At 43.8% G+C, this 26061-nt stretch overlaps 1 protein-coding gene across 1 annotated transcript in view; it reads right to left on the bottom strand.

Moving 5' to 3' along the window:
• Window positions 1-639: 639 nt before the first annotated feature.
• The window catches only part of LOC112250035 (rho GTPase-activating protein 39-like), a 147628-nt gene continuing 122206 nt past the window's right edge, over window positions 640-26061 (bottom strand). Inside the window, 10 exon segments of the mRNA XM_042327949.1 lie at window positions 640-2800; window positions 4295-4464; window positions 13633-13724; window positions 13959-14158; window positions 17364-17437; window positions 19807-19938; window positions 23401-23541; window positions 23747-23819; window positions 24372-24557; window positions 25630-25794. Coding sequence (XP_042183883.1) covers window positions 2606-2800; window positions 4295-4464; window positions 13633-13724; window positions 13959-14158; window positions 17364-17437; window positions 19807-19938; window positions 23401-23541; window positions 23747-23819; window positions 24372-24557; window positions 25630-25794 — 1428 coding nt within the window. The 3' untranslated portion in view covers window positions 640-2605.

Below are 26061 nucleotides of genomic sequence, written 5' to 3'. Positions count from 1 at the left end.
ACTCACTTAAAAAGGTTGGATAGAAACCTGGTTACTGATCCAGAGGGTGTAGGTTATTGCTCTGTCGTTCTCTCCTGTTCAATGAGCTCTCTGATGCAGGGCGAGTCACAACGAGCAGCTAGCTATCTTATACTTTTGGACTAGATCAGGTCTCTGTCATAATCATCAAAACTATTTGCTCATTCAAAAGTGGTCAAAAAACATGTATCCTGTTCCTGTGTCAGATGATGCCAAGCTTTGTTTGATTAGAAATGGTCCAGGTCTCACTACAGTTCCATCCTGATAGAATGCACCCAGTCCTTGTGCAACCGAGGTAGGCCTACTTGGTAACCAGGTGTTGTAATGCTTGATGTCATTGATTTAAAGGACACACACAAACTTTGTGTACCTACCAAAGGGCACCCTATTCCCTATATAATGCACTACTTTTGACGAGGTCCCACCAGGGCTCTGTCAAAAGTAGTGCACTATATAAGAAATAGGGTATCTTTTGGGATGCACATGCTCATTCAAGAAAAATCCTTGAATGAGTAGGTCTGTCCAGACTTTTGACTGGTACATTTTTTATTATTACCTTTATTTAACTAGACAAGTCAGTTAGGAACAGTGGGTTAACTGCCTTGTTCAGGGGCAGAACGACAGATTTTTACCTTGTCGGGGATTTGAACTTGAAACCTTTCGGTTACTAGTCCAACGCTCTAACCACTAGGCTACCCTGCCGCCCCACATAGTGACATACACCCCTTTCTCCCCTCCTGTTCTTCCTCACGCATCCACTTTATCTCTTCAACATGTTGCTTGACCGCTATTTAACGCAGAAAAGATCCATCCACAGATACGCAACATCTGAGTGCATGAGGGCTTCCGTGAATGTTATGCGAGAATGTGGACTTAATTAGTTTAAGGGTGATGTGTGCGCGTGTGTAAACACAGATTGAACAGAACAAAAAAAACAGCAGGACTTATCTCTCAGACACACAGAGAGACACACCAACTGTACCCTTCAGAGAGCAGATGAACATGTGATGTATATGCCCTATTGTATTGAAAACACAGACACAAGCACATACATGCCTACATGTCCACACTCAATCTCTCAAACATAAAGACAATGTGCATCCCAAAGGGCACCCTATTCCCTATATAGTGCACTAGTTTTGACAAAAACTAGTGCACTATAAAGGGAATAGGGTGCAATGTGGGACACACAGACAGACAACGTGAATCCTAAAGTATATTGTCTAATAAGAAGGCATTAGGAAATATTGCTGAAATAAATACAAATAAATTAAATGATATAAAATCGTGGGCAAAAACTTAACTCTGTTAAATACAACAAATCAATTAATAATATATATTTTCAATCAATACCCAGTCAAATCAGCAACTAAAGAAAACTTTACAGGTCCAAAAGACAGGTCCAGTTTATCTGACCGAGAGAAACAGACAGACAGACAGATAGAGGTGGACAGATCTCAATTTAGACATACGGAAAACATATCAGTATGAGAGTATAGAGGTGTGCACCATCTTGAGGATGTGTTGTGGGGGTAGATGGTGAGGGGCTCTAGGGGTAGAGGTTGTGTGGTTGTCTGGGTGGTCAGAGGGGTGAGTGGGGCAGGAGGGCCTATGTACCAGGCGGATGGGCGATAAGGGCTGTAGGGTTGTCTATCACTTCTGGTTGCAACAGTCACGGTTGATTGGCAGTGCTGCGATGATCCCGTCTTGCACCTGACCTGGATTCGCCCCCCACCGTCCCAAAAAATCTAAATAAAGAACTTTATTGACATCAGTTGGTTGGTGACAACAGTGCAGATGGACTGACAGGCTTCATGGCAGCAGAGACAGGAGAGGAAGCGAGACATCTCACGCCCTCCTTTTTTCTGGTTCATTTAGTCAATGAACTAAACAGACCAGACTCAGCTGCTAATGCATTGGTACCTATGAAAGAGTCATCCCTTAAGCAGACCGGAACTGTGACCATTTTTATCAATGGTAAACAGCCTGAGTGGGACATCTTCATTTATCCACCTTCTTTGATGGCAGTTTGACTGCAGCTCTGGGTTCGGAGCTGATTTGTGGTCCGACACCCTGATTTCAGAAATTGTGTGTATGGATGTGTACTATACAAGTGAGTGTGTGTACACGTCAGTAAATGTACATGTGACAGTATGTCTATGTGAGTATGTGTAACCCTGTACATCAGTGTGTGTGAGACGCAAGTCCCTGTGTGTAGGGTGGGGGTAGAGGTTAGAGGTCAGGGGTCCGGGTCAGGCTGGGTTGGGGCTCCTTCGGGGATCATCCCGTCCTGTGTGAATGGATGGTTTTGGGGTCAGTAGTTGTAGTTTGGGGGCTATAGCAGGGTATATGGGGGGGGAGTTGGAGTTGGGAGGTATCCCAACTGGTCATCCCAATTGATGTTGGGGGACTAGAACAGGGTCTGTGGGGAAGGTGGAGCCTTGGTGGATTTATGGGCACATTTGAAATTGGGGGGCAACCCATGTGGGGTTTTTTCAGGGTAGTGTAGTTGAAAAGTGGGGGGCTATAGCAGGGAGAGAGGCGCCGTGTCGTATGGTCGTTTTGGGGCACAGTTGAAGTTGGGGGGCTATAGCAGGCCATCCATAAAGCTGGTGTCGAGGCGCTGGATGAGCACGCGGATGAAGGACATCTCTTTACGCGTGTTCTCAAAGATGATGCGTGGGTCGTCTGACTGGCAGCGCAGGCAGTTGGGAGCCATCACCATGGCCAGGTTGTTCACATCCATCTTAGTTATCACCACGTTGGTAGGCTGGCCAAACACCTGGAGGGTTAGAGAGACCGAGAGAAAGAGAGAGATGATGATGGGTGTGTTTGAGCAGGTGTGTGTGTGTGTGTGTGCGTTACCTGCAGGAAGAGGGTGATGTGTGAAGTTAAAAAGTGTGTATTAGTGTGTGAGCATGAGTGTGTAGAGAGGATGATGTACTATATGTCATTTTAAGATATTCAAAATAGGACACTACCCCGTTAACTGCTTTTCCAAAGATATCTACACCGCATTTGGAAAGTATTCAGACCCCTTGACTTTTCCACATTTTGTTACAGCCTTATTCTAAAATTTATTGAATTGTTTTTTCCCCTCATCAATTTACACACCATTACCCATAATGACAAAGCAAAAATAGGTTTGTAGATTTGTTTAGTTAATAAAATAAAAATAACAACATTTTTATATCACATTTACATAAGTATTCAGACCCTTTACTCAGTACTTTATTGAAGCACCTTTGGCAGCGATTAAAGCATTGAGTCTTCTTGGGTATGACGCTACAAGCTTGGCACACCTGTATTTAGGGAGTTTCTCCCATTCTTCTCTGCAGATCCTCTCAAGCTCTGTCAGGTTGAATAGGGAGAGTCGCTGAACAGCTATTTTCAGGTCTTTCCAAAGATGTTCGTTCGGGTTCAAGTCTTGGCTCTTGCTGGGCCACTCAAGGACATTCAGAGACTTGTCCCGAAGCCACACCTGCGTTGTCTTGGCTGTGTGCTTAGGGTAGTTGTCCTGTTGAAGGTTAACCTTCGCCCCAGTCTGAGGTCCTGAGCGCTCTGGAGCAAGTTTTCATCAAGGATCTCTCTGTACTTTGCTCCGTTCATCTTTCCCTCGATCCTGTCTAGTCTCCCAGTCCCTGACGCGTTGTAGATGCTGCCACCACCATGCTTCACCGTAGAGATGGTGCCAGGTTTCCTCCAGACGTGACGATTGGCATTCAGACCAAATAGTTCAATCTTGGTTTCATCAGACCAGAGAATCTTGTTTCTCATGGTCTGAGAGTATTTGGGTGCTTTTTGGTAAACTCCAACCGGGCTGTCATGTGCCTTTTTACTGAGGAGTGGCTTCCATCAGGCCACTACCATAAAGGCCTGATTGTAAATAATGTAAATAATAATAATAATAAGTATTTCTGTTTTTTATTTTTTAATAAACTTGCTGAATATTCTAATAACCTGTTTTAGAATAATAATCCATTTTAGAATAAGGCTGTAACGTTACAAAATGTGGAAAAAGTCAAGGGGTCTGAATACTTTCTGAAGGCACCGTACAGTAGGCTAGCCAAGATGAATGCTAGGTGTCTTTTGTAGCTTTCTTTTTGCAGACAATCAACAGTAGCCACTAGCCATCCTATTCCTACTATGTTCACTATTGAAGGTTTACTTTTGTAAATCACTGTCCCTAAAATAAATAAGCTCAGGGAGTGGATTGATGAGAGCTTCTTTTTACACTAGACTTTTGTATGTACAGTATAGTGTGTGTGTGTGTTACCTGTAGAAAACGTATGAGGTAGCAGAGCACCAGTTTGTTGATGTGAGGCAGGGCCATGACAACGTTGACTGCAGCCTCAGGGTCATCATAGTGAGTGATACACTCCTCATAGAACTCATGCGGAATCAACGGCTCCTCCAACTCCCTGTACCAAAACTTCAACAGAGATGCTGGGGGGAGAGAGAGAGGAAGAGAGAGGGGGTAGAATTGGAAAGAGAGAGATAGGGAAATTGGAACGAGAGAGAGACTGAAAGATAAGAGTAATTTGTTCGCTCTAGCAATCTCTACAGTGTAAGTCAATTTATAAAAAATCAATGAGAGTCCAATCAAGAGGCAGAAACAGTTGACTGGTCAGACACACAAACCCCTCTCCCTGGCCAGCACACACTGACACAAATTCCTCAATCACCCAGAGTACAGACCAGAACAAAAGAACACCATTACAGTGTGTGTGTGTGTGTGTGTGTGTGTGTGTGTGTGTGTGTGTGTGTGTGTGTGTGAGAAAGAGAGACACAGCTAAAAATTATAGGGAGAGACATTGTCTGGGGGAAAAACATACAACATTAGAAAGTCCATGGACACAAACAACAAGTGTGCAGATAAAATAGGCAAAAAACACACATATTTCTTCCCACAGGGCCGTGGGGTGAGACAGGGATGCAGCTTAAGCCCCACCCTCTTCAACATATATATCAACGAATTGGCACTAGAAAAGACTGCAGCACCCGGCCTCACCCTACTAGAATCTGAAATCAAATGTCTAGTCTGGTCTGGTCTGTCTACTGTTTGCTGTAGACCCCCCAAGGAGGGTCTACAGCAGCACCTTGATATTCTGCACAGATTCTGCTAGACCTGTGCTCTGACAATAAATCTCAGTAAGACCAAAATAATGGTGTTCCAAAAAAGGTCCAGTCACCAGGACCACAAATATAAATTCCATCTAGACACCGTTGCCCTAGAGCACACAAAAAACTATACATGCCTTGGCCTAAACATCAGCGCAACAGGTAACTTCCACAAAGCTGTGAGCGATCTGAGAGACAAGGCAAGAAGGGCATTCTATGCCATCAAAAGTAACATAAAATTCAACATACCAATTAGGATCTAGCTAAAAATACTTGAATCAGTTACAGAACCCATTGCCCTTTATGGTTGTGAGGTCTGGTCTGGGGTCTGCTCGCCAACCAAGAATTCACAAAATGGGACAAACACCAAATTGAGACTCTGCATGCAGAATTCTGAAAAAAATATCCTCTGTGTACAATGTAGAACACCAAATAATGCATGCAGAGCAGAATTAGCCCGATACCCGCTAATGATCAAAATCCAGAAAAGAGCCGTTCAATTCTACAACCACCTAAAAGGAAGCGATTCCCAAACCTTCCATAACAAAGCCATCACCTACAGAGAGATGAACCTGGAGAAGAGTCCCCTAAGCAAGCTGGTCCTGGGGCTCTGTTCATAAACACAAACACATCTCACAGAGCCCCAGGACAGCAACACAATTAGACCTAACCAAATCATGAGAAAACAAAAAGATAATTACTTGACACATTGGAAAGAATTCACAAAAAAACTGAGCAAACTAGAATGCTATTTGGCCCTAAACAGAGAGTACACATTGGCAGAATACCTAACCACTGTGACTGACCCAAACTTAAGGAAAGCTTTGACTATGTACAGATTCAGTGAGCATAGCTTTGCTATTGAGAAAGGCCGCTGTAGGCAGACCTGGCTCTCAGGAGAAGACAGGCTATGTGCACACTGCAAACAATGTGAATGAAGAACAACCCATTGAAATCATTTAAAATATATGTTGCAACCCTAGGGTCATACACTACGCATAAAGCAAATGTAGAACTTCTATTAATCAAAAACATAAAATACCATCATATGTTACCATGATATGTTATTTTGGCCATATCGCCCAGCCCTACAGTCATGTGCCTTTTACTGAGGAGTGGCTTCCATCTGGCCACTCTACCATAAAGGCCTGATTGGTGAAGTGCTGCACAGATGGTTGTCCTTCTAGAAGGTTCTCCCATTTCCACAGAGGAACTCTGGAGCTCTGTCAGAGTGACCATCGGGTTAACGGTCACCTCCCTGACCAAGGTCCTTCTCACCCAAATTGCCGGATCGTCAGCTGTAGGAAGAGTCTTGGTAGTTCCAAACTTTTTCCATTCAAGAATGATGGAGGCCACTGTGCTCTTGGGGACCTTCAATGCTGCAGACATTTTTTTGTATCCTTCCCCAGATCTGTGCTTCGACACAATCCTGTCTTGAAGCTTCACGGACAATTCCATTGACCTCATGGCTTGGAACTTGCTCTGGCATGCACCATCAACTGTGGGACCTTATATAGACAGGTGTGTGCCTTTCCAAATCATGTCCAGTCAATTGAATTTACCACAGATGGAGTCCAATCAAGTTGTAAAAACATCGCAAGGATGATCAATGGAAACAGGATGCACAAGAGCTCAATTTCAAGTCTCATAGCAAAGGGTCTGAATACTTACAGTTTAAGCCGGAAGTTTACATACACCTTAGCCAAATACATTTAAACTCAGTTTTTCACAATTCCTGACATTTAATCCTAGTAAAAATGCCCTGTCCTAGGTCAGTTAGGATCACCACTTTTATTTTAAGAATGTGAAATGTCAGAATAATAGTAGAGAGAATGATTTATTTTAGCTTTTATTTCTTTCATCACATTCCCAGTGGGTCAGAAGTTTACATGCACTCCATTAGTGTTTGGTAGCATTACCTTAAATTGTTTAACTTGGGTCAAACATTTCAGATAGCCTTCCACAAGCTTCCCACAATAAGTTGGGTGAATTTTGGCCCATTCCTCCTGACAGAGCTGGTGTAACTGAGTCAGGTTTGTAGAGCTCCTCGCACGCACACACTTTTTCAGTTCTGCCCACATATTTTCTATAGGATTGTGGTCAGGGCTTTATGATGGCCACTCCAATACCTTGACTTTGTTGTCCTTAAGCCATTTTGCCACAACTTGGAAGTATGCTTGGGGTCATTGTCCATTTGGAAGACCCATTTGCGACCAACCTGACTGATGTCTTGAGCTTCAATATATCCACATAATTTTCCACCCTCATGTTGCCATCTATTTTGTGAAGTGCACCAGTCCCTTCTGCAGCAAAGCAGCCCCACAACATGATGCTGCCACCCCCATGCTTCACAGTTGGGATGATGTTCTTCTGCTTGCAAGCCTCCCCCTTTTTCCTCCAAACATAACGATGGTCATTATGGCCAAACAGTTCTATTTTTGTTTCATCAGACCAGAGGACATTTCTCCAAAAAGTATGATCTTTGTACCCATGTGCAGTTGCAAACCATATTCTGTCTTTTTTATGGCGGTTTTGGAGCAGTGGCTTCTCCCTTGCTGAGCGGCCTTTCAGGTTATGTTGATATAGGACTCGTTTTACTGTGGATATGGATACTTCTGTATCTGTATCCTCCAGCATCTGAGACAGAACGCGTCTTCCTTCTGAGCGGTATGACGGCTGCGTGGTCCCATGGTGTTTATACTTGCGTACTATTGTTGTACAGATGAACATGGTACCTTCAGGCATTTGGAAATTGCTCCCAAGGATGAACCAGACTTGAAATAATCTGTCCGTAAACAATTGTTGGAAAAATTACTTGTGTCATGGACAAAGTAGATGTCCGACTTGCCAAAACTATACTTTGTTAACAAGAAATTTGTGAAGTGGTTGAAAAACAAGTTTTAATGACTCCAACCTAAGTGTATGTAAACTTCCGACTTCAACTGTATGTACAGTGCCTTGCGAAAGTATTCGGCCCCCTTGAACTTTGCGACCTTTTGCCACATTTCAGGCTTCAAACATAAAGATAGACTGATAGAGACATACCCCAAGCGACTTACAGCTGTAATCGCAGCAAAAGGTGGCGCTACAAAGTATTAACTTAAGGGGGGTGAATAATTTTGCACGCCCAATTTTTCAGTTTATAAATTTGTTAAAAAAGTTTGAAATATCCAATAAATGTCGTTCCACTTCATGATTGTGTCCCACTTGTTGTTGATTCTTCACAAAAAAATACAGTTTTATATCTTTATGTTTGAAGCCTGAAATGTGGCAAAAGGTCGCAAAGTACAAGGGGGCAGAATACTTTCGCAAGGCACTGTAAATAAGGTATTTCTGTATTTATTTTTCAATAAATGTGCTACAATTTCTAAAAACCTGTTTTTGCTTTGTCATTATGGGGTATTGTTTGTAGATTGATCAGGGTAAAAAAAACAATTTAATTAATTTTGCGAATAAGACTAACGTAACAAAATGTGGAAAAAGTTAAGGGGTCTGAATACTTTCAGGACGCACTGTATAATAGAAAAACCCTTCTGAGAATCTTTTTTTAGCATGTTTTGGTGTTAAAGTTAGGAGAACATTTCAAACAGAATTTATCCAGAATGTGGTTACAATGTTCTCAGAATATACAACATTCTATGTTCTAGACGCGTTTCATGGGACGTTGCAAGAACATTCATGTGTTCAGTTTTCTGAAGGTTGAGATAATATTTCATCAACGTTACACCAAACATAACACAGAAAATGGTTTCCATGTTCGAGAAATCGAGAAATATAAAATGTTAATGTTCCAGACACGTTTCATGGGAAAGTTGCATGAACACCACTGTGTGTCAGTTGTCAGGACGTGTCGCCTGATGGTCCCAAAGAAACGTTCTCCCCCCAAAAAAGAGGTTTCATTACACATCGCACCATGTTACTGTTTCCAAGAACATGATTGGTCAACCACTGATCCATCCAGACAGCGCTTGTCTGTTGGCAAGATTTAGGGGTACTCACACACACAGTGCTTTTAACACAGTGTTTTCAACTTACATATTTGACACAAGATTACATTGTGCATGTTCTTTTATACAGTAATTATTCTTCAACATGCCGTCATCTGGGATTTGAACTCACAACCTCTTGGTTCATAGTATTCAGATCTTACTGCTACACCACAATGTCTGTGTTAGTTATCATTTAATCGGTTTATTCTCTCATTGATTTCAGCAATTGAAGGGCTTTCTGTATAGTTGTCTAATTTTGGTGAGGGCATATTAACCTGTTTTAATGATACTCCTGAATATTTTCTTGAGTGTACTTTTAACAGAGCTGAGATTTATTTCAAAGTGCATTCACCCTATTGCTTACACCAATCAAATTGTTTCTGCTCTACAACAAGTGCCTAGGGAGAAGGGGTTAGAGTTTCTTCCAGACAGGACCAAACTATACTGGCCCAATAAGCACATGCCCTTGATAACCCTTATTGGGACAGTGGTTAGGGTGTAAGTCACTGATGGCTTGTGTTCAAGACCCGCTAGGAGAGTCATCCTACTTTCACATTTTCAGCAATATAGGTTAACATCACTATTTGGAAACAGTTACAACAGACCTATCTGATCTAATTCAAATGAGTTTCCCATTGAAAGATGGGAATCGGTAGAATTCTAGATAGCTGAGCATCTCAAAGAGAACTCTATGGTCTTTTTGAAACCCACACCACATACATCACGTAGAACGAACGTTATCTCTGAGAAGGAACTGCATCAGCTCTCGTCATTGCATTTCTATCTGTAACATTCCTAATTTGTTGCCGAAAACATACCCCAGGTGGTGGTGTTGCTTCTGAAAGAAACATGGTTTTCACATTCTCAGAATATTAGAAAAGTGTATATTTACAGTAACATGCCTGTACTTTCTAACATTTGACATTTCAGCAATGATGATGCCAGTTATACCTTAACAATACACAACACAGAGCTCCATCTCCAAGTTTTAATGTGGAAAAATAGACAAATTGCAACAGAATAACTTGGGACCAATGTTGGGGGGTAATATATTACTTACAGTTGTATTACTTTTATGAGTAACAGAGTAATATAACAAGTTACTGTCTTCAAATGTTTTAATGATTAGTTACTTTTTCAAGTGACCCATACATTATTTTCAGAAGTATATCTATACTGTCGTGTCATATGGGCCTATATTTTTAAAGCCTTGTCTCACTCTAACGGAATCCAAGCTGTAGGCTAACTCATTTCCAAAAGGGGGTTTCGGAAAGCTGAAATCAAAGAAAGATAGCAGCTGTGTTACCCCGCTTAACCTTAACCTCAAAGAAATGCGTGAAAGAGGAGAACTCTATACACATTATGGTATATATAAAAAAAAATATTTGTTCTTACGAAATGTTCATATAAACAATCAAAATATCTGATAAATGCAATTCAAAACAGCAATAATGAGCATTAACATATAAGAATGTGAGAGTAGGGTCACTCCCCTAGTGGGCCTCTAAACCCCGGCCACCTGCACCAATGACAAACGCCCTAACCACCGCACCAATAAGGGACATCTCCAGGGCGTGTGCTTATCGGGCCAGTATAGTTAGGCCCTGTCTAGAAGGAACCCTAACCCCTTTTCCCTAGGCACTTGTGTAGATCTGAAACAACTTGATAGGTATAAGCAATAAGGTGAATGCACTTCGAAGTAAATCTCAGCTCTGTTAAAATTACACTCAAGGAAACATTTTATTTATCATAGTGACCCAGGAGTAACATTAAAACAGGTTAATATGCCCCACCAACATTAGACAACTATACAGAAAGCCCTCAAATCGCTGAAAACAATCAAATCAACGATGGGAGAATAATCAGATGAACTGATACCAGACAGGGAGATTGGAGTACAGTGAACCGAGAGGTTGTGAGTTCAAATCCCAAGTGAAGACATGTTGAATAATACTTACTGTATAAATGAACATACACAATATAATCAGGTGTGTCAAATTTGTAAGCTGAAAACACAGTATGCTTAAAGCACTGTGTGTGTGAGCATCCCTAACCTTGCCAACAGACAAAGATCTATGAATGGATCAGTGGTTCACCAATCAGGGCCTTAATTGCCTGGGCAACGTTATGTGTAATGCATAATTATAAAACAGTTTTTTTTTTTTAACACATAAACGTTCCTCTGAAACGTGTCTAGAAATGTTTTGGGGTGGGACGTTGATGGAATATTGTCCGAACCGACAAAAAAACTGGCCACAATGTTTTTGCAACGTTCCCACGAAACGTGTTTAGAACATTCACCTCTTATGTTCTGAGAATATGGCAACAATGTTCTGTGTATGTTTGGTGGGACACTGATGGAATATTCTCCCAACCCGCAGAAAACTGGACACATGAATGTTCATGCGACGGTCCCATGAAACGTGTCTATGACATTAACATCTGAGAACGTGGTGACCACGTTCTGGGTAAGTTCTATTTGACATTAAGTGAATCGTCTCTTGGAAACACTACTGGTGCATCGTGGGAACATTCCTATGAAAACGTTAGTTAATGACCTAAATGAGACTCTTAACCCTTTACACTCGTGGGAATTGGCCTAAGTTGAAATGTTTGCTACAGAAGAAATATGCAAAGCATATCCATGGTAGCAATTGAAAGAGGAAGAGTTTGGAGAGAAGGGGACAATTATTAGACCAAAGGTGAGGACACAACAGTTCACCTGACACAAGACTGAATCCAAACATTACACTGTTGATTTTATGTTTGCCTGTACTTTTCGCCACATTTGTTGATAACGAAAACTGAAAATACTCTGGATCCATTAAGTAACATGATAAGTCTATTCCTGGAAAATGTGGGGAAGGTGCAACATCAGACAAACAAAATGACAAGGGTTTGAGTGACAGGACTAACTGGTGTCTCCAAGTGGCCACACACCTCTCCAAAGGGTGCAAAGATCCTAAGCAATTTCAATGCACTTTTATGACTCAAAAGAAGAGCCTTCAACTGTAAGGTAGTTTTTGGAGCTCTCCGAGCTGCGCCGTTGAGGGGTCTAGGGCAAGCACACTTGTAGTTGTTTCAACACAACCTTGCATCCCCGCCATCACACAATTACTGTTGTTGTTTACCCAATCCAAAAATGGCCCATTATAAATCGCAATCTGGGTCAGGTGGTCACGATTTGAAAGCTTGTTCTATTGCCAACATGCCATGTTATAAAATATAATCTTTACAGTGCTAGGCTTTCACAAGGCAATTCAGAGAAACGGACCGCAATTGTGTTGAGAATAGGATCGAGTCCTTTCAGGTGCGTGTGCCGTGGCAAGTCTTCTTCACAACAAACAAACATAGGCTCATTCTGTTCAGAACAACCCAGGGTATGACACCATGGGGCTGCAGGTAACCTAGTGGTTAGAGCGTTGGGCCAGTAACCGAAAGGTCGCTCGATCGAATCCCCGAGCTGACATGGTAAAAATCTGTCGTTCTGCCCCTGAACAAGGCAGTTAACACACTGTTCCTAGGCCGTCATTGTAAATAAGAATTTGTTCTTAACTGACTTGACTGGTAATTTAAAAAAAAAAAGTCATCTTCTAACTGTACATCAAACATAGTGATCATAAACGTTGACACGGTATATGACATGAGTTTTATGATATGTACAATGAACATTTGGACTTAGGCGTGCTTGTATGACATCAAAGAGATATTTATTATAATCCTCAACGTCTCGTCTTTCAAAATACATTGACGTCATCTTAATTTACAGCATTTCCCTCAATCGGACAACAAAACATTTGCAAAAGTTGCCCAATTATAGGGAGGGATGGGAGGCAACTTCTTGTCGTGCGCGGTGCTCAAGTTTGGAATGGCTGTCAGTCAAAACCCATACAGCGCTGTGAAGCGCAGGGCCAGAGCTCTGACGTCATGTATAGATAGCATGTTACTGTACAGCCACTATGTTCCAATTTAGGTGCTTATTAGTGCCCAAATCTGCCCCTTTCAACCCGTTTACGGGTATGAATGTAAAGGGCTACGGGAACGTTCTCCAAAGCTCTGGGAACATTTGTTTTTGGAGAGAACGAGTTTGTGTGTATTCTTGTGTGAGAAAGAGAGAGAAAGAGTGTGTGTGTGTGTGTGTGTGTGTGTGTGTGTGTGTGTGTGTGTGTGTGTGTGTGTGTATGTGTGGTTCGTCCAAGTGTCTCTGTGCTGGTAATAGAGTTATGACTAATGACCTAGTAAAGCACGAACTGGCTCTCTCCAACCTACAGCCAGGACTGCTCTCTTCCTTCTAGAAGGAATCTTTTTTGAAATGACTGTAGTTTTGCAGCAGGCACATTGCTCCCAGCATGCTTTGGTGTTGGGTCTATTAATACTCAGAGAGAATTAGAGCACTGCAGAGGGCCTGGGGCTAGTGGAGGGTAGGAGGGAGGGAAGAGGGAGTGTATACAGTGGGTGGATGGATCAGGACCTAGGATGTGTGTGTGCGGTGTGTGTGTGTTACCTGGGATGTGAGGGTCCTCCAGATCCGTGGGGATCTTCCATTGGTCCACCTGCAGCTTGAGGGCGTTGACCTCATCTATGTCACCTGGAACCCTGTGAGGTCAGGGGTCAGAGACACATTAGAGTCCTCCTCCTCCTCACATATAAAAATCATTCCTCACAGCATGTCCATCCTTACCAATCCCTTTATCTCTTCCATTTATCGCTCTCCCTCTGTCTGGTCTCTGATGACGACTAGGACATTCACTGACAGGCGTGTCTACTACAACTAACTCCTCCCTCCCTCTTTCCCTCCCTCCTACTAGTGACTGAGAGTTAGGTACGGACCTGAAGATGCCCTCTGTCTGGTCTCCGTTGAGCCCCAGAACCTCCTCTGAGAGGCGTGTCTGGACCCAGGGCAGCTGGCTGTCGGGGTAACGCTCCTTCTGCAGTGACATCACATCATCCAGGGAGGAGCCAAACATGGAGGGGCTGAATATGGCATTCCTGGCATGTTTGATCTCCTCCAGACACGGCTTCTGCAACCCCTGGATAACAACACACACACACACACACAGGAACACACGTACTTGGTTGTTAGATAAGACACAACTACTATGTGCTTCTGCAACCCACGGATTACAATACACACAGACACACATGTTTATGTAACTATATCTATACGGACAGTCAACATTGAGACCCGAGTCTCTTTTTAAAGTGAGCCCCACGAACAACACACAACATTGCGCATCTATTTAGAAAATTACAAAATACATACATCACTCCAACAAAACAAGTTGCATTGTGTCATACCGTGTGGTAGAGGGATAATCAACGAGGGGATGTGCAGTTTCATGATAACATAACACAACTCTACAGCTCTCGAGGTGTAGCTAAAGCAACACATTACATATTTAGCAACCGTGCATTTACTGAAAAACTGGTATGACTGGTACTGGTATGACCTTCATGAATGTATCTAAATTAATTATTGAGAGAGAGAGAGAGAGAGCGTGAGAGAGAGAGCGTGAGAGAGAGAGAGAGAGAGAGAGAGAGAATATTTCCCCCAACAGGTCATTGGATTTGCGTGAGGGCAGAATCAGTCCTATTAATCGCCTGGAAAAGGCTCTGCTCTGGGGTTAATACCAGTCAAACACTGGGCCTCAGGCTATGGGATGCGGTCAGGGTGTATGTGTGTATGAGTCCACCAAGTGACAAACTGTCTCTATTACCATCCTGCAGAGATGCTGGCACACTCTACATGCCTCACATACGCAATGCCAACCACCAGTGCCCGCTAGCACAGACTGGCATCACCACATGTGATGGGAGATGGGAGCATACACACACACGCCACACACACACACACACACACACACACACATACATACACACACACACACACGACCAATGAATTACATTACCCACCACTATCAATCCATCCCTCGCTCTCTCCTCTTTCATTCCCTGTCTATTCGTCTTCCTTCCAATCAATTCCTCTCCACTGCTCCTTTGCTCTGTTCATCCCTCTTTCCCTTGTTCTCTCTCTTCATCTGTCTCTCCCTCGCCTATCCTTTCCTTCTGTTCAGACCTCTGTCTGTTTCTGCCTCTCCAGATAGAGTTGTAGACAGCGAATGAGAGACAGCCTCACTGGCCCCCTCCTGTGGCCGGAGTGGGAACAACACCATTTCATGACAGGAAGTAGAATTATTCCTTCATGGTCACACTCCTCAGGAGGATTTGGTGAACTTATATGATCGTCTTTCAGATAGAATAGGGGATCATGTCAGCTCTATTCATTCTATTTCTAGGTTCCTAATATTGCACATGAATACACCTCATGATTATATGATTCTCTTTCCATTCGGAAAAACGAAGCTAGATTCTGGCTAGTAGTCTGATTTACACACAAATAACAGATACTCTGATTTATTTTCCTGCAACATTTGATGCAATGCTGCTGGCTCTGATACTATACACCCACGGTGAAGTCTTTGGTACACAGATAGGCAGAGAGAGGAGGAACTAGGACATAGAGAGAGTTACTAGGACATAGAGAGAGTTACGAGGGGGAAAAACTAGGACAATCAAAAGGTCAGATGTCAGTAGGTCACAGAAGAGATCGTCACTGGACAACAGTAGAGAGAGGCTGTTCTATTACAAATCATTTAAACCAGTGGACTTGCCTGATAATGATTGGCACTGGTCAAAACAGACAGCTAACTGGGCTAGTATCGACTAGAACCGGTTTAGTGAGACAGTCAGTCAGATAGTGTTTTATAGGTCAGGGGAAGGATAGATGAACAACGGAATGGAATGTCCCCCTGGAGGCTGTTTCCATGACACCCAGACCCCCCCCGTCACTCTCCGTACGCATGCCAACACACATGCACACATACATACTCACTCACGCATATATACCCAAGCACACACAGACACACACGCACGCAACCCTGCAGACTGTGAAGTCATGTGATCTGGTTTAAAAACACTCAGAAGATACATCTGCCTGAAGGGCCCCTTTAATTGGTGGACAGGTTAAGAAATCAATATGAGTGTGTGAGTGTGTGTGGAGGGGGGGTGATAAAGTGAGACTGTATGTGTTTATTTGTCTGTGTGTGTGTGTTGTCCTAGCGTTCTCAGCAGGAATTCTGCTCCAGACATTACATTAATAATAAACTGCATTATGTGCACCGCTTGCTGAAACAATAACTCAATTAAGACACACACACACACACACACACACACACACACACACACACACACACACACACACACACACACACACACACACACACACACACACACACACACACACACACACACACACACACACACAGCTATAGGGAGATGATTCAAATGAGAGGCTAATGAAATGGAAACACAGGAAGTCCTCTGTCACACAAACGGAAACAAAACAAAGGGTAACTAACGAGGTGCGTGATACATAATGATTCTATCTGGAGTTCAGCTTATCCCCTCAAGCATCTACTTATTGATTTCCTACTTAGAAAACAGGAGCTTAAAGCAATACAAGTCAGTGGTGACATAGCACTGCATGTTTCTGTAGGGCATCGTGTCCCATATTCCCAACCTATTCCCATCTTCAGGAGCATTCTGATATGGGATTCTTAATCAGAGGGCGGTGGGCTATGCCGTGTGAGGAGGGGTGTGTGTATAGTGTGCCTCTGTCTGTGTATGCGTGTGTGAGTGAGTGTGTGTGGCGTGAGGAGGGGTGTTCATTAAGTGGTGTGTGGTTGCCACGGGGATAGTTAGTAGTAGTAGTAGTACCTCGTTGCACTCGATCTCCGTGCGCTCAGCTAACTTACAACTAACTAACCCCGGACTACAGCTAAAGGCAGAGGAAGAAAAGCAGACTGCCCCCCCCCAGAGTCCCGCCAGGTACAGACAGACAGACAGACAGACAGACATACCGGAGAGGAAATTAGAAAGAAGGAAATTCTTCTTCTCATGAAGGATGGTAAAGGATGGTGGGTTGTGGGTCAGGCTGTAGTGCACTCACACACACACACACACACACACACACACACACACACACACACACACACACACACACACACACACACACACACACAATATACACACACACACACACACACACACACACACACACAATACACACACACACAATACACACACACACACACACACACACACAGAGTTTAGTTGTTAGATCATACTGTACTGAGTTGCAATGTATGAAGTGTAGCGGAAATAGAGCACTTATACCTTCTTAGCTCCGGTCAGAGCAGCCTTCTGCAGTTTACGGTAACAGTATTTGGCATAGCCGCTTATCGCCACTCCTGGAGAAAAACATACACGCACACACACACACACACACACACAAACACACACACACACACACAGGTTAGTTGTTAGATCATACAGTAATGAGTTGAAATTAACGAAGATTAGCGGACTCAAAGCACAGGTATAGCGAGGGAACAGAGAATACACACACACGCATGTACACTGCATGACAAAAAGTATGTGGACACCTGCTCGTCGAACATCTCATTCCAAAATTATGGGCATTAATATGGAGTTGGTCCCCCCTCTGCTGCTATACCAGCCTCCACTCTTCTGGGAAGGCTTTCCTGAGGGAACTTGCTTCCATACAGCCACAAGAGCATTAGTGAAGTTGGGCACTGATGAGGGGGCGATTAGGCCTGGCTCGCAGTCGGCGTTCCAACAGCCCCAGACCATTATTCCTCCTCCACCAAACTTTACAGTTGGCACTATGTATTGGCATCCGCCAAGCCCAGATTCGTCCGTCGGACTGCCAGATGGTGAAGCGTGATTCATTCCACTGCTCCAGATTTCAATGGCGGCCAGCTTTACACCCCTCCAGCCGACGCTTGGCATTGTGACATGGAAACCCATTTCATGAAGCTCCCGACAAACAGTTCTTGTGCTGACGTTGCTTTCAGAGGCAGTTTGGAACTCGGTAGTGAGTGTTGCAACGCTTAGACATTTCCACTTCACATTAACAGCACTTACAGTTGACCAGGGCAGCTTTAGCAGGGCAGAAACATGATGAACTGACTTGTCGGAAAGGTGACATCCTATGAAAGCACCACATTGAACGTCACTGAGCTCTTCAGTAAGGCCATTCTTTGTCTGGGGAGATTGCATGGCTGTGTGCTTGGTTTTATACACCCGTTTGCCCACGGTTGTGGCTGAAATAGCCAAATCCACTAATTTGTATATGGGTGGCACAGGGTAGTTCTGCTGCCACTCAAGTTAATTACTGGAGGGTAACAGCTCAGTGGTCTAAATCTGGAAACACACCGACCATACAGCCTGAGGCACACTGTCCTTCTGACCCTATGTGACACCCACATTGACACATTGTCCTTCTGACCCTATGTGACACCCACATTGACACATTGTCCTTCTGACCCTATGTGACACCCACGTTGACACACTGTCCTTCTGACCCTATGTGACACCCACGTTGACACACTGTCCTTCTGACCCTATGTGACACCCACGTTGACACACTGTCCTTCTGACCCTATGTGACACCCACGTTGACACACTGTCCTTCTGACCCTATGTGACACACACGTTGACACACTGTCCTTCTGACCCTATATGACACACACGTTGACACACTGTCCTTCTGACCCGATGTGACACACACATTGACACACTGTCTAACCATCATGTTCATACGTTCTACAAGCACATAAGAGCACCCTTTGACTCAGGTAACAGTCCTAGTAGTTACCAGAGTTACCCGTCACTAAAAGACTGAACTGATGCTCAGGACTCTCCCCTCGGGGAATGAATGAGTAGACAGACACCCACAAGACAGTAGAATGATGTAAGACAGAGAAATGGTTTAGCAGACCACATGGACACGTGGAGGAAATACATAGTTACGAATGTGTGATTTGTGTGTGTGTGTGTGTGTTACCTGACACACACACACACACACACACACACACACACACACACACACACACACACACACACACACACACACACACACACACACACACACACACACATACACACACACACACATTCACACACCAGATAGAGTTAGACACTTGTCACAGTGTTACGGGAAAAATGCCCCAAATTGAAAAAGACAGAGTGCAGACAACCACAGACAGAGTAGGTAGATAGGTAGGTATACAGACAGAGAGAGAGACAGACAAAGAAAGAGAAAGACAGACAGACAGAGATTGACAGACAGACAGAGTAGGTAGGTATACAGACAAAGAGAGAGACAGACAGACAGAAAAAGACAGACAGACAGAGAGAGAGAGACGGACAGAGAAACACAGACAGACAGGGGGTCGACAGCTATGAAATAGACACACAAAACGCTGAGGACCTAAGAAGATAGAGAGATACAGAGCTAGATCCTGAAGATGAAGGACGGAGAGGAAGAGGAGGATTAAAGAGATGACATCAATGGAGATGAAGAGAGAGGAGAAGAGGACGATGAAGAGGATGGAGATGGGAAGGAGGAGGCGGTGGTAGCAGAAGTAGTAATCTGCTGCAGACACAGGAAGAGTAGCCAGGGCCTTGTGTGTGTGTGTGTGTGTGTGTGTGTGTGTGTGTCCGACTGTGTTGATGAATGAGATGTGTGTGAGAGAGTGAGAAAGAGAGAGAGAGAAAGAGAGAGAGAGCAGCAGGCACAGGGAGAGCAGCTAACCAGTTGTAGGCAGTTTGACTCCTCCCCTACCCTCCGCTGGCCTCGCCTTCTCCCTCCCAGGGCGACGCCCACGCATCAGTCTGGCTCGCCTTTCCACCCGGCTCGCCAGCAGACCACTGATGTGCCGAGCCACTGCAACAACACACACACATACACACACACACACACACACACCATAACCACAGCAACCGTCACTCACAACACACACCCCGACACCTGGACCACAAACACTACCCTCACACATACAGCAAAACACATAGATTTACCATGGTAACGACCACACAGACTCCACTAACAAACACCATAGTCGAACTGCAAAACTACACACACACACAATAGGCCACAAACCATTAAGACATGTCACATCAAGAAGACAACAACAAACATGCAAAAAGGCACATGACAAAACATGCAGACTCATGTGTACAATGTGTACATCATGAAGAACCACACAAATTCAGTAAGAACACAGACAGACAGACACACAGGCAGACAGGCAGACAGACAGACAGACAGACAGACAGACAGACAGGCAGACAGACAGACAGACAGACAGACAGACAGGCAGGCAGACAGACAGGCAGGCAGACAGACAGACAGACAGACAGACAGGCAGGCAGGCAGACAGACAGGCAGGCAGACAGACAGACAGACAGACAGGCAGGCAGACAGACAGACAGACAGACAGACAGACAGCACAGACAGACAGACAGGCAGGCAGGCAGGCAGGCAGGCAGACAGACAGACAGACAGACAGACAGGCAGGCAGGCAGGACAGACAGACAGACAGACAGGACAGGCAGACAGACAGACAGACAGACAGACAGACAGACAGACAGACAGACAGACAGACAGACAGGCAGACAGACAGACAGACAGACAGGCAGACAGACAGACAGACAGACAGACAGACAGACAGACAGACAGACAGACAGACAGACAGACAGACAGACAGACAGGCAGACAGACAGACAGGCAGACAGACAGACAGACAGAGGGAGGGAGGAGAGGCAGCCTGAGATACATAAAGAAAAGAAAAGGAGAATAAAAAGGTGAATGCGGAATAGAGAAGGAATGGGGGTGAGGACTTTGAAAAGATTTCAGAGAAGGATGAGAGGAAGAGGGATGAAAGGCAGAATTCATATCTGAAGGGCTTCAACGGAAGCCACAGAGCAAAGTGGGAGAGAAAGGGGGAAAAGTTGAGTAAGAGAAGAGCGAGAATAAACTGCTAATAGTTCAGTAACTGGCTAGTCTAGTGGGTGGAACTGGAGGGAATTCAACTGTGGTATGCTGAGGCTTCAGGCTCCAATAACAACCAAATCAGTGGCCAGTTACCCTGGTATGCTGAGGCTTCAGGCTCCAATAACAACCAAATCAGTGGCCAGTCACCCTGGTATGCTGAGGCTTCAGGCTCCAATAACAACCAAATCAGTGGCCAGTTACCCTGGTATGCTGAGGCTTCAGGCTCCAATAACAACCAAATCAGTGGCCAGTTACCCTGGTATGCTGAGGCGAAAGGCTCCAATAACAACCAAATCAGTGGCCAGTCACTCTGGTAGACACATTCTCCAGATAACAGCACAGAGGATGCAGATACCTTGGTTGTGACCCCACTGTCCGAGGGTGTCTCAGGAGGAGACGGGATATTCAAAAAACATATTTCAAATTCACACATGCGTATAATATACACTTGTAAATGAAATAGGACAATATACCCTGCCGGTCAAAAGTTTTAGAACACCTACTCATTCAAGGGTTTTTTGTAATTTTACTATTTTCTACATGTAGAATAATAGTGAAGACATCAAAGCCATTAAACAACACACATGGAATTATGTAGTAACCAAAAAAGTGTTAAACAAATATATTTGAGATTCTTCAAAGTAGCCACCCTTTGCCTTGATGACAGCTTTGCACACCCTTGGCATTCTCTCAACCAGCTTCACATGGAATGCTTTTCCAACATCTTGAAGGAGTTCCCACATATGCTGAGCACTTGTTGGCTGCTTTTCCTTCACTCTGTTATCCAACTCATCCCAAACAATCTCAATTGGGTTGAGGTCAGGTGATTGTGGAAGCCAGGTCATCTCTCAGCACTCCATCACTCTCCTTCTATGTCAAATAGCCCATACACAGCCTGGAGGTGTGTTTTGAGGTCATTGTCCTGTTGAAAAACAAATGATAGTCCCACTAAGCACAAACCAGATGGGATGGCGTATATCTGCATAATGCTGTGGTAGCCATGCTGGTTAAGTGTGCCTTGAATTCTAAATAAATCACAGACAGTGTCACCAGCAAAGCACCATCACACCATAACACCTCCTCCTCAATGCTTTACGGTGGGAAATACACATGTGGAGATCATCCATTCACCTACTCTGTGTCTCACAAAGACACGGCGGTTGGAACCGAAAATCTCTAATTTGGACTCCAGACCAAAGGACAAATTTCCACTGGTCTAATGTCAATTTCTTGTGTTTCTTGGCCCATGCAAGTCTCTTCTTCTTATTGGTGTCCTTTAGTAGTGGTTTCTTTGCAGCAATTCAACCATGAAGGACTGATTCATACAGTCTCCTCTGAACTCCGTGAAGCATTTATTTGGGCTGCAATTTCTGAGGCTGGTAACTCTAATGAACTTACCCTCTGCAGCAGATGTAACTCTTGGTCTTCCTTTCCTGTGGCGGTCCTCATGAGAGCCAGTTTCATCATAGCGCTTGATGGTTCTTGCGACTGCACTTGAAGAAACTTTCAAAGTCCTTGAAATGTTCCGTATTGACTGACCTTCATGTCTTAAAGTAATGATGGACTGTCGCTTCTCTTTGCTTATTTGAGATGTTCTTGCCATAATATGGACTTGGTCTTTTACCAAATAGGTCTATCTTCTGTATACCACCCCTACCTTGTAACAACACAACTGATTGGCTCAAACGCATTAAGGAAAGAAATTCCACAAATGAACTTTTAAGAAAGCACACCTGTTAATTGAAATGCATTACAGGTGACTACCTCATGAAGCTGGTTAAGAGAATACCAAGTGTGCAAAGCTGTCATCAAGGCAAAGGGTTGCTATTTGAAGAATCTCAAATATAAATTAAATTTTGATTTGTTTGACTCTTTTGGTTACTACATGATTCCATATGTGTTGTTTCATAGTTTTGATGTCTTCACTATTATTCTACAATGTAGAAAATAGTCCAAATAAAGAAAAACCCTTGAATGAGTAGTTGTTCTAAAACCTTTGACCGGTAGTTTAAGTACCAACCAAATTATTATTATTAAAGATAACATACAGCTTGGGAAGACTATTTGTGGAAACAGACCTCGCCCACAAAAGGTAATTAGCATCCTATATTGCCCCTGACCACCGAAAAATAGTCTGTCATTTTCTATTCATTTCCCAACGATTGTACATGGTAAATTGCCACCTTCATCGATGCCCAGCAGGTGTTCCACAACACACGGCCAAATGTCAGGTTGTCTGTCTGTGCCATTACAAGGTGATAGCCACAGTCAGCCAGCTACCGCGCACACGCATGTACGCAACCACAGGCATCTCCCACTCTCTCTCTCTCTCTCTCTCTCTCTCTCTCTCACCTTTAGTATCGTTGAGGGGGTCCATGTGTCTGTAGATGTATCCCTCCAAGTAGGAGTGGAAGCGTGGAGTTGGGGGGAAGAAGGCCAGACACACAGCCATGAGCTCCCAGCCCCTCTCCAGACTATCGTAGCGGAAGTTCTCTGTGAGAAGTAGTGGATGGGGTTACAGTTCATTTGATTAAAGGTTGACTTCAGGTAGACCGCATCAAGCCAGTGTCTAACAAATTCATCGCTTTGTTAATTATGTGTACAATAGTTCACACACTGTTAGTGTTATGCAGTGTGTGCACGTAGCTGTGTGTGTTTAGGTGTATAGCTGACAGTGTGTGTGAGTGAGTGTGTGTACCTGTGGTCTGACGACAGAGCTGGATGTAGAGCTCATCACGAAGACCCTGACTGCTCCAACCACGCACTGCCACCTGGGGAGAGAGGAGAGGGAGGGAGCAAGTACGGAGAGGAGGGGGAAATTATTAAAAGTCACATTTTGTTTCCTTGACGTGCAGAATTACAAAACCGAAGGTAAACTGTTAGCTTGGTAGACATAAATGCATAAAATAACAGAGTGAAAAAGGAGAGGAGTGAGAAGCAACACAGTGAAGGTAGATACAAAGAGAGACATGAAAAAGCAGATACAAGGAGAGAACGAAGAGAGGGATAATAAAAGGGTCTGTGCAGACCTCCAGGGCGATGTTCAGTGGGCCAGTCTTGGCGTGAAAAAGAGAAAGACAGAGAGGGCGAGAGGGGGAAAAAGAGGGAAGATGAGGGGGGGATGAAATTATTATTATTTTGATGCACAAATCAGAAACTGAAGACAAATTGAAGCTTAACAGCACATAAAATGACACATGGCTGCAGAAAGGAGGGACACGGGCTGAGTCCAAAACGGCACCCTATTCCCTTTTAGTGAATGACACTATATACATAATAGGGTGCTATTTGGGATGTAGACATGACAGAGGGAGTCCGCAGACCTCCAGGGCCACAGTGAGTGGGTCAGTCTTGGCTCGGCGGTCTCCCATGTAGGTCTGGATTAGTTTAAAGATCTCCACCGCCTCCCGCTTCACCGCACGGTCTGACGTCACGATCATGGGCTTCCTGATTGGCTCACTGCTCCATGCCAGCATGTTGGCTATGGACACCTTGCGCCGGAACAGACCCTGGGAAAGGAGGGCGAGAGGAGGAGAGGAAGAGGTAAGGGGAGGAGGAGAACGAGGGAGGAGGAGTGATAGGTGAATATTTTGCTGTAGTTATACTAGAGCTTCTATTAATGTAGGGCTGGGCGATATGGACAAAATATTACATCACAATATTTGTATGACGGTATTTGATGTTTTTGAATAATAAATGTTCTAAATAAGCTTTCTGAGTGGTTCATGACCCTAGGGTGGCAACACATCAATTATATGTGATTTCAATGGGGCTTTCTCCATTAATACTGTTCAATCAAACTCCAAATCAAAATCCTTTTCAGCATTTTCATATATTTCTGCATTTCCTACACTTTAATTATGATTTCTACACTGTGCCACGCAGCATGATACGGCCAAAACAATCTAGCCCTAGTTAATTGGTGAACTGTTGGAATTCTATAGTCTAATTCTATAGTTGGAATACAGTGAGCAGCACCTATAATCCATTGCTGTTTGACATGACAACGCATGAATTAGCCAGTGAGGAATTATTGACAGGGTAGAAACCAAAGTGTTGGTCAGTGTTTCCAGGTGACCCTAATTAGATGTTACATTACATGTTTTCTTACTTCATGTAGCTAGCCTCGTCCTACATCAGCACTGGTACCAGGCAGTATTAGCTAACTAGCTATGTTGGCTCTGACTCTTAGTACAGGCTAGCTAGCCAGCTAACTAGCTATATTGGCTCTGACTCTTAGTACAAGCTAGCTAGCCAGCTAACTAGCGATTAGCATAGTTGCATATCACATATCACATTTAACAAACCAAACATTAAAATATCATTATAGAAGGGAAAGTAAAAACTTAAACCGGTCCAGACATCAATATCGGCATACAGTAAAATATGGTATACCGACCAGCCCTACATAAATATGTTTGTGTGAGACAGTGAGTACTGGGTTTTACATGAGAGTGTTTGTCTGTTCCTGTGAATGTTAAATTATAAAGTAGAATGATTGTGTGTGTATGTCATGTATCAGTGTGTGTTTAGCTGTAAAGTTAAGTGTGTGTGTGTGTTTGGGTTTGTGTGTGCGTGTACCTGTGTGTGTTTGTTGAAGTGTTTGGAGGCCCAGTTCTCGATGTCGGTCTCCGAGGACGGCTTCCGCAGGGTGAATTCTGGGAAAACTCCACAGCTTGCGCTGGGCATCATGTTCCGAGCATTACGGCTTGCCTCGAACTGAGCACAGGCTCCAAGATCCTCCGACTGAGAGAGCGAAAGACGGAGAAATACTCCTTATTCAAACGCCTTCTTACCCTAGTACAAACATAATTCATTGAGAAAATTGACTACAAAGTATAAATAGGATAATATTGGTCATAAAGGCAGTGTCGTCCAAAACAGAGATTTGTGAGACTTTTGTGTGACTGCATTCCAATGACAACGAAGGTTGGGTTTGTTTAAATCCTGCCCACATCTGGCACCACACAAATAATCATAAATTAGAATCAAATCAAATGAAATGTAATTTTA

Source organism: Oncorhynchus tshawytscha, linkage group LG01 (assembly GCF_018296145.1).
Source record: "Oncorhynchus tshawytscha isolate Ot180627B linkage group LG01, Otsh_v2.0, whole genome shotgun sequence".
NCBI classification, from domain to species: Eukaryota; Metazoa; Chordata; class Actinopteri; order Salmoniformes; family Salmonidae; genus Oncorhynchus; species Oncorhynchus tshawytscha.
Note: the sequence above shows the minus strand (reverse complement) of the source record. Positions and strands in the feature narration are given on the sequence as shown.